Raw genomic sequence first — 10,068 nt, 5'->3', positions numbered from 1 at the left:
TGCCAGAAAAACTCTATTTCCTAGTGATATTTTACAGAGGGACTTTAGTTCCACTATAAGTGCTAAGTATTCAAATATATACAGTATATACTGTGTATGTATATATATTTATATATATGTAGATAGATCAGGGGCGGACTGACCATTTGGAAACTCGGGCACTGCCCGAGGGCCCGGGGTCAGTAGGGGGCCCCATGAGATGCCCCTGGTACCTTTATCATAGGCTTTTGTGAGTTTGGGCAAGGACACAGGCGCCCCATGATCCCCTATTGCCCGGGGGCCCCATGAGTTGTCAGTCCGCCCCTGATATAGATATATATGGGCGGCACAGTGGCTTAGTGGTTAGCACTTCTGCCTTGCAGTAATTGGGTCATGGGTTCGATTCCAGACCATGGCACCTCCTGCATGGAGTTTGCATGTTCTCCCTATGTTCGCGTGGCTTTCCTCCGGGTACTCGGGTTTCCTTCCACACTCCAAAGACATGCTGGTAGGTTAATTGGCTTCTATATAAATTGTCCTAGTTTCATCCCTGGCCATGAGGGATCTCCTCCATGATAAGGGTTTGGGAAAGACCTGGCAACCTACCCTGTAAAATAATTGCTAAGAGAATTTGTGGAAAAAGTTGCTTACAAGTGACAGTTCATGCAATCACCAAGGTTCAGATATGACTGAATGGATAGATAGATACTAGAGATGAGCGAATTATTAAAAAATTTGGTTCGGCGAATTCGCCGAATAAAGTCGCTTCGAGCCGAATATATTCACTGCGAATTTAACTTATAAAAAGGGTGTTTCTAGGCTTCAGAGAGCCTTTATATTAGTGCAGAACACTGTACCTTTAATTTAAATGCCCTTGGAGTCTGCTGGGGAAGAGAAATAATACTGTCAGTCAGTATGACATGCAGATGAGTGCCGTCGATCTTAGAATCACCGCACACTTCACTCATTTGGGCAGTCACGGGGCCAAAACCAGAGTGTGGAGCCACAGTGTGGCGGTGGAGGCAGCAGCAATGGGAGGCCATACAGCACCCTATGACAAAATGGAACCCACCAGCAGTGTGAGGAGACCTGAAAGTGGCACATGGCAGAGTGTGGCGATGGAGACAGCAGCAATGGGAGGCCGTACAGGGACCCATGACACACTCTGGACCTGGCAGCAGCATGAGGAGGCGGTACAGGGGCCCATGACAGATTAAGGGCCTGGCAGCAGCATGAGGAGTCGGTACGGGGGCCCATGGCAGATTACGGGCCTGGCAGCAGCATGAGGAGGCGGTACAGGGGCCCATGGCAGAGTGGCGGAGCGTAAGCAGCTAAAATTGAAGGCCATACAGAGGCCTATGTTAAAAAGTCCCCCCAGCAGCAGCGTGGGGAGACGACTATCAAGAGTCCAATGGCAGAGTGGCGGAGCAGAAGCAGCTTCAATTGAAGGCCATACACAGGCCTAGGTTTAAAAGTCCCTCACAGTTAATTCCAATAACGAACTCTACTCCTCCGTGCAATCTACTTACGAGACCCTGGGCAGGTCTGGGTCCAATTTGTGGTAGAGACTGGTTTTGTTCAGCCATGCTTGAGCGAGTAATAACAGGTCTGTGCTGCCCTTTGGTGTCTGGCTTAATGCGCACAACACTGAACGTCCCAGCGTTTGTCAACGATTTGCCGTTAAGTGATGCAAACCCGCTGAACCACGTTCATGAGGAGCCGGTACAGGGGGCCATGAATCAGTATGGACCTGGCAGCAGCGTGAGCAGACGACAGAGGCACATGGCGCAGGGTGGCGGTGGAGGCAGCAGCAATGGAAGGCCATACAGCACCCTGAGTCCCTGAGTAACGATTCTGTGTCCCTGAGTAACGATTCTGTGGCCCTAAAGTCTCTGTGGCCCTAACTCTGTCCCTTAATACACACAGGTCTGTCTCTCTTGAATGACCGGAGGCTAATGGAGAATTCTAAGATGGCCGCGATTTATAGCTCCACCATTACACAGTGCTGGCTGGCTGCTGATTGGCTAATGCGATCACATGTCATGAATGCATTATGGGTCAGCGCGCCTTGTCTGCGCGCCTTCCCAGAGATCCCCGCCCCATCTTCTCTGTCCATTTTCTCCGTCGCCACACATGTCGCCGCCATTTTTGGGAAAATTCGATTTGTGCATCCGAAGTTTGCTAATCTTCGGATTCGTCGCGAATAGAATATTTCCAAATCTTCGGAACGAATTCCACTTCGTCATGTTCGATTCGCTCATCTCTAATAGATACATATATATATATATTTTATTATTATTATTTATTTATTTGTTTGTTTATAAATACAAAGTACAAAGTGGTAGTAAAAGATAACAAAAACTCCCAAAATATTGTGAAATCTTCCAGACAAAGACTAAACTGCAGCTGCGATGTCAACAACCTTTTTTTTACTGACCAGGAAAAAAAAGAATAGTAATTTAAACAAGAACTGGATAATCACCAAACATAGTGATAGAGTCCATATCAGAGTGATGCACACACAGTCAATCCATGGAAATTCTACCACTGATGAGAATAAGGTACACTATAAGGTTTAACCTCCTTGGCGGTATGATTATTTCAGATTTTTGGTGCTGAAAGCGGTACCATTATTTTGCATGGAAATATGTATTTTTTTTATTGTAGGCTGTAATATTTAGGAATAACTCACTGAAATCTGTCTGAACAAGAGTCTAGTAAACATCCCGGATATGATAAAATTTGAAACACAAAATCATAAATTATAATTTAATAAATAATCATAAAAAATAATAATATAATAATAATACATTTAATTCAATAATATAATCAAACCAAAAACACTGAAATGTGAAATAGAGCGCCAAGTTCACACATCGCTGAGCTCAGTCACAAAATTGTTTTCAGTGTCTGATGAGGAATTTCCCCCACAAATCATTATCACTCAATTCTGCAAGTGGTTCTGATTTACTATCGCTGTTCTCTAGCTGATCTAAACCCGCTTTTGACTAAAAGGAAAGCTTTTTGGACGCCATGGACTTTTCTAAGTTTCCAGGCAGAAAGAACATTCAAAATGCAGACAGGGGACAGGACAAAGCACTCGGGACAAAATGTATGTGAAATGGTTTGAAACAGCAATGTTTTACTATGTAAAATCGTTTTGAAAAAAATGAAATTTTTTTTAAATTTTCAAATTTCCCGCCGCCGGTGGCGCCCGTACGTCCCGACGTCACAGGGACCGAAACACAGAAGCCGGATGCCGGCATCAGCCGGAGGAGATGGCCGGGGACGCTGCAGGGGACACATCGCAGGAGCCAAGGACAAGGTAAGTGCTGCAGGGACTCCCTGGGCAACGCTGCATGGTAAGCCCGAGTGTAGCTCGGGGTCACCGCTTTTGGTACTGACATTTTACCCCGAGCTACACTCGGGAATACCGCCAGGGAGGTTAAACTTTTCATACAAAGGAATAATACAGTGGGTCGTTGATGTAAAAACCTTGTTGCTCCATCATCCAATCATACACGAGCAAAAACACTTTTTTCTATTTTCCTTGCATGTGATTGGATATTCTTTGCAAAATAAATGTTTACAACATTAACTGAGCAAAGGGTAAGTTCCCTTGTAAAGTGACCAGTTTATTTGCCTCCCCCACATCAATCCCCAAAGTCTCTTTGGCAAAAAAAAAACAAGCGCAATAGCTTTGGTGAGGAGGCTTTCACACAGCAAGGCTTCATTTGATGGGCACCCAACAGTAGCTCAAACTGTAACAATAAAGAAAGGAGACCAAGACCAGAAGTTATTATTATTATACAGGATTTATATATTATTATTATACAGGATTTATAAATTATTATTATACAGGATTTATATATTATTATTATACAGGATTTATAAATTATTATTATTATACAGGATTTATATATTATTATTATACAGGATTTATAAATTATTATTATACAGGATTTATATATTATTATTATTATACAGGATTTATATATTATTATTATACAGGATTTATATATTATTATTATTATACAGGATTTATATGGCGCCAACAGTTTGCTCAGCGCTTTACAATATAACGATAGACAATACAGCAACAATACAGTTCAATACAAGAGGGTTAGGAGGGCCCTGATCCTTGGAGCTTACAATCTAGAAGTTCAAGATAATCTTAATTATTGATTAAAAAAGTCACATAAAAAATCCAGCACGTTCTGAGGGTTACACCATTCCCCCGTAATCACAAGATAGCACTTGGATGGACTCAGAGAAACAGTGACTTCACAGATCTATATTAGAACCAGTAACAAACTCTCCTCCAGTTTCTCCTCCAAGAGAGCCAGTAGCTCTATTGCTGGTCAGCAACTGCTGTTAAATTGATACTCCATGAGAAGAGCTCAATATTGGTTCTAATATAGATCTGTCCTTGACCTTTCAATTCTTAATTCCCATATTGAAATAATTCTATAGCTCTTTTGTTGGGGAAATGAGCACAGCTGTAGTTTGCTGAAACCATATGATGCCATACATCAATTGTGATCACTATACTGAGGTCAATGGAATTGCATAAATGTTTTGTAAACCTTTCACTGCTGATCTTGATGTTGCAATATTCACCTTCAGTTCTGAGATGTCCTCCACAACACTTTATTCCTGCCACTAAATGTCCTCAGTCTGACGGCCAGCAGCTTTAAACCCAATTCCTCTGAGCCGATGTTGTCATGAACTCACCCCTACCCCATTGCTGCACAGTTATTGAAGGTAATATCAAAGTAAAAGAGAAAAGATTATCACTGTGCTTTTTCTCATTTACTGTTTACTCATAGAGAGGGGGTGGGGGTGGGTTGGGGTCGTTTGTAGGTAAAACTGACAGTAGGAAGTTGGATTTCAACTTTAAATCAAATGGCCATTATGCCAACCATTCTTTCTGAATGAAAAAAGATCCAACTTACTGTTATCCATTAAAATTTAAATAAAGAAACTTAAAACAAAACAACAATAATTTGATTTATTTTTTTAGACCAGGGGTCTGCAAACTTTCAAAACACAGGGCCAGTTTACTGCCCTTCAAACATTTGGGGGGCTGGACTATGGCCAGAGGAAGTAAATAATGCCCTGGCATTGGTGGGAGTAAACAATGCCCTACACATGGTGGTCAGTTGGAGGAATAGTGCCCCATCATTGGTATCAGTGGGAGGAATAGTGCCCCATCATTGGTATCAGTGGGAGGAATAGTGCCCCATCATTAGTATCAGTGGGGGGAATAGGTGCCCCATCATTGGTATCAGTGGCAGGAATAGTGCCCCATCATCGGTGTCAGTGGGAGGAATAGTGTCCCATCATTGGTGTCAGTGGGAGGAATAGTGCCCCATCGTTGGTATCAGTGGGAGGAATAGTGCTCCATCATTGGTATCAGTGGGAGGAATAGTGCTCCATCATTGGTATCAGTGGAAGGAATAGTGCCCAATCATTGGTATCAGTGGGAGGAATAGTGCCCCATCATTGGTATCAGTGGGAGGAATAGTGCTCCATCATTGGTATCAGTGGAAGGAATAGTGCCCAATCATTGGTATCAGTGGGAGGAATAGTGCTCCATCATTGGTATCAGTGGGAGGAATAGTACCCCATCATTGGTATCAGTGGGAGGAATAGTGCCCCATCATTGGTATCAGTGGGAGGAATAGTGCCCCATCATTGGTATCAGTGGGAGGAATAGTGCTCCATCATTGGTATCAGTGGGAGGAATAGTGCTCCATCATTGGTATCAGTGGAAGGAATAGTGCCCAATCATTGGTATCAGTGGGAGGAATAGTGCTCCATCATTGGTATCAGTGGGAGGAATAGTGCCCCATCATTGGTATCAGTGGGAGGAATAGTGCCCCATCATTGGTATCAGTGGGAGGAATAGTGCCCCATCATTGGTATCAGTGGGAGGAATAGTGCTCCATCATTGGTATCAGTGGGAGGAATAGTGCTCCATCATTGGTATCAGTGGGAGGAATAGTGCCCCATCATTGGTATCAGTGGGAGGAATAGTGCCCCATCATTGGTATCAGTGGGAGGAATAGTGCTCCATCATTGGTATCAGTGGGAGGAATAGTGCCCCATCATTGGTATCAGTGGGGGGAATAGTGCCCCATCATTGGTGTCAGTGGGAGGAATAGTGTCCCATCATTGGTGTCAGTGGGAGGAATAGTGGCCCATAATTTGTGTTAGTGGGAAAATTAGTTTCCCATCTTTGGTGTCAGTGAAAGGAATATACCATTCCAAATTATTATGCAAATTCTATTTAAGTGTCACAAAGATTACACATTTTGTTTTTCAGTGTAACTCATGGATGGCATTGTGTGTCAGGGTTCTTTTGATCACTGAAATCTCGGACACCTGTGATAATTAGATTGGCCGGTGAGCCCAATTTAAGGAAAAACTACTAAAGGAGGGGGTTCCACATTATTAAGCAGAGCACCATTTTCAAGCAATATGGGGAAGAAAAAGGATCTCTCTGCTGCCGAAAAGAGTGAAATAGTTCAATGCCTTGGACGAGGTATGAAAACATTCGATATTTCACGAAAACGTAAGCGTGATCATTGCACTATGAAGAGATTTGTGGCTGATTCAGAGCACAGATGGGTTGGTGCAGATAAAGGCACATTGAGGAAGATTTCTGCCAGATCCATGCACCGGATCAAGAGAGCAGCTGCTAAAATCCCATTACATAGCAGCAAACAGATATTTGAAGCTGCTGGTGCCTCTGGAGTCCCACGGACATCAAGGTGTAGAGTCCTCCAGAGTCTTACAACTGTGCATAAACCTTCTATTCGGCCACCGCTAACCAATGCTCACAAGCAGAAATGGCTGCATTGGGCAGAAAAATACATGAAGACTAATTTTCAAACAGTCCTGTTCACTGATGAGTGCCGTGCAACTCTGGATGGTCAAGATGGATGGAGTAGGGGATTGTTGGTGGACGGCCATCATGTTCCAACAAGGCTGTGACGTCAGCAAAGCAGTGGTGGAGTCATGTTTTGGGCTGGAATCATGGGAACAGAGCTGGTCAGCCCCTTTAGGGTCCCCGAAGGTGTAAAGATGGCATGAGAATTATGCTGACTGTTATTTACATCAAATATTTAGGTAAATGAGAAAAATATCATTTGCATAATAATTTGGAACAGGGTGTAATGTCCCATCATTGATGTCAGTTAGAAGAGTAGAGCCTCATATCAATGGAAGGAATAGTGCTCCAAGGGTCAGGTAAATGCAGGCAAAGCGCCACATCTGGCCTGTGAGCCACAGTTTGGAGACCCTTGTTTTAGGCCGAGGGAAGTGGGAACAGTGTAAACTGCCATTTTTTTCTAAATAAACTTTTGACCTGCAAAATCAAGCTAGAAAACTTGATATCTTTAGTGTTTGTAGAATAATTTAAATTTCTAGCATAAATGTATAAAGCTAAAAAAAGAAAAGAAAAGGTATACATTGCAAAAAATCTACAGCTCAACATCAGTGTTGTGCTCTGTCTTCAAAATGGTTTGTTGGCCAAGGCGATACTTTTTCTCAGCTTCCACAAGGAATCCCTTTGAGAGCTTTGCTTTTTTCTGTTGTATAAGTCAGGATAAAAGTCCTGAAAATATTGAAGCCAGAGTAAAAAAATAAAACAAAAACAAAAAAAAAAACTGCAATGCAATTCTATACTCAAAGTCAGGCACTACACCTTCAAATGCAGCAGTAGAGGGCAATTTGTCAGTATACATTCAACATCACTGTTGTGCTAAACTAAAAGGTTCATGACTTTTCCTATAGCTTTTTTAAAGTCGTTATTCCTCAGACTGTATATAATTGGATTCACCATTGGGGTGACTATAGTGTACAGTAAGGACAAGAACTTAGCCATGTTCCTTGACTGTCCTCTGTTGGGTACTATGTAAACACCAAATAGAGTACCGTAATAGATAGAAACAACTGTCAGGTGGGAACTGCATGTTGAAAAAGTTCTCTTTCTCCCATTGATTGAAGGAATTTCAAAAATAGTGAGTATAATATAAATATATGATACAATGACAATACAGAATGGAAATACAACCACAATAGCGATCATCAATTTAAAAGCTATTTGAAGAGTGGTTGTTTCAGAGCATGAAAGTTGTAGAATTGGGCCAAGATCACAGAAAAAGTTGTCAACCATGTTGGGACCACAAAATTGCAGTTGGGACACAGTTAAAATATTAATAAATACTATAAAAATGCTTAAAGTCCAACATGTGATAACCATGATCCAGCAACATGTGTGGTTCATTATCAAAGTATAATGCAAAGGTTTGCAGATGGCCAAATACCTGTCATATGACATTGCTGTCAGAAGAAGACACTCCAACGTTGAGGCAACAGAAAAGAAATACAACTGAAGGAAGCAGTCAGAAAATGATAAGGTGGCCTCTTCCATTAATATAGCATGGAGTATGTTTGGAAGAATGTTGGTTATTAGTAAGAGATCAGATATAGACAGTTGGGAGAGGAACAAGTACATGGGAGAATGGAGGGATTTGCTGTAGGACACCAATGTGATGATCAGGAGGTTTCCACAGACTGACACACAATAAATCAAAAGGAGAATAAAAAAGATCCAATATTTTATATTTTGGGAAGTCTGGAATCCTAAAAGGTGGATTGCAGTAATTCTGGTTATATTTTTCTCATCCATAATAATAATTTCTAATGTAAAGGGAAATAACATTTGTGGAAGGAAAAAAGAAAAGAAGGAAGGATGCAAGGGTGGGTCCAATTTTTGTTTTAATTTGAGGAGTCTGAAATAGCTTGCTGCCTCAGTTTGATACAATAGAAAAATCCCTCTTATTATTTCAGTACATAAAAAGTCAATGAAGTAATAATGATATGCAAATCCAACCAATTAGATTTACTGGAATCCAATCAATAAAGGAGGTCTGTATCAGGTACTGCAGTTGTTCATCAAAAAATAAAATAAACTTCTATTGCATTAGTTATTTTGAAGTTCTATCACTACTCTGTCCTATTCACCAAATGACTATCCTGTCACAAAATCTATGCTATAAAGCCTTTGAAAACATACTTGTCGCATTTTAAAAACACTGATTGCCAGTGACGAAATACAATAATAAGGAAGGTTTCACAGCCATATTATGTGTATCTGCTAAATGTAGAATTTTCTGATTATACAGCATATCATGGCTTTTATAGATGAGCAGAAAACATTATTTGGCGCTCTGGGGAATCTCAGGTGTGTATTGATATTTTCACAGGATTCATTACCATTATATGTAAAAAGTATTGCTAGATTATTTTTTTTTTAATTTCAGAAAAAGATTTCTTAGCAGTAAGTGAAATCTGAGTGCTAAAATAAAGAGTGCTGAAAAACATAATGTATTTTAGCATACAAATCATTTAACTAGTTTTTATATTAACATTTCAAAAGTTACATAATTGCATCACCAGATTATCACATAGATTTTTTCACTATCATTTATTGTGATCAGTTAATTAAACAAGGCTGATAAATGACAAAGGTTATACATACTGTATACAAGTAAACAATGATAAATAAATGAAAATAAAAATATAATAATAAAAAATAGGTTATCTCAGACCTGTTCAACTACTGGTAGAGCAATGTATATGTTCACTATACAGCATTTAAAAGATATTTATTTTATTTTAGATATCAAAGATATCAAAGTATTCATTTAGATAAGATAGATGGAATTTTCAGGTGCCCAGACACAAAATAAAAAAAGTTAATAATTTTTATACAATTCTCAAAAAGCTAAAGAAAAGGTAAAATTATGTTACAAAAACACACTGATAGGTAGCACCACACTTATAGAATCACCTACAGTCACCCACACCCACAGACAACAAAATGGTGGTATTGAGTCAAATTAAACTAAAATTAAAAATAAAATTTAAAGAAAATCTTTTTCTGAAATTAAAAAAATAAAAATCTAGCAATGCTTTTTGCATATAATGGTAATGAACCCTGTGAAAATATCAATACACACCTGAGACATATATTATACAACTGTGCACAACTCATTGGATCCAATGATCGGATACCAC

At 40.2% G+C, this 10,068-nt stretch overlaps 1 protein-coding gene across 1 annotated transcript; it reads right to left on the bottom strand.

Moving 5' to 3' along the window:
* Positions 1–7,747: 7,747 nt before the first annotated feature.
* On the bottom strand, positions 7,748–8,677 carry LOC149452575 (olfactory receptor 11L1-like). Its single transcript, XM_089689266.1, has one exon. It carries the CDS (start codon positions 8,675–8,677, stop codon positions 7,748–7,750), a length of 930 nt encoding a protein of 309 aa, XP_089545392.1.
* Positions 8,678–10,068: the final 1,391 nt, after the last annotated feature.

This window comes from Staurois parvus, unplaced genomic scaffold, assembly GCF_062004578.1.
Source record: "Staurois parvus isolate SC_StPar_1 unplaced genomic scaffold, SC_StPar_1.0 ptg000470l, whole genome shotgun sequence".
In the NCBI taxonomy this organism is placed as follows: Eukaryota; Metazoa; Chordata; class Amphibia; order Anura; family Ranidae; genus Staurois; species Staurois parvus.
This window is presented reverse-complemented; position numbering and strand designations above follow the sequence as displayed.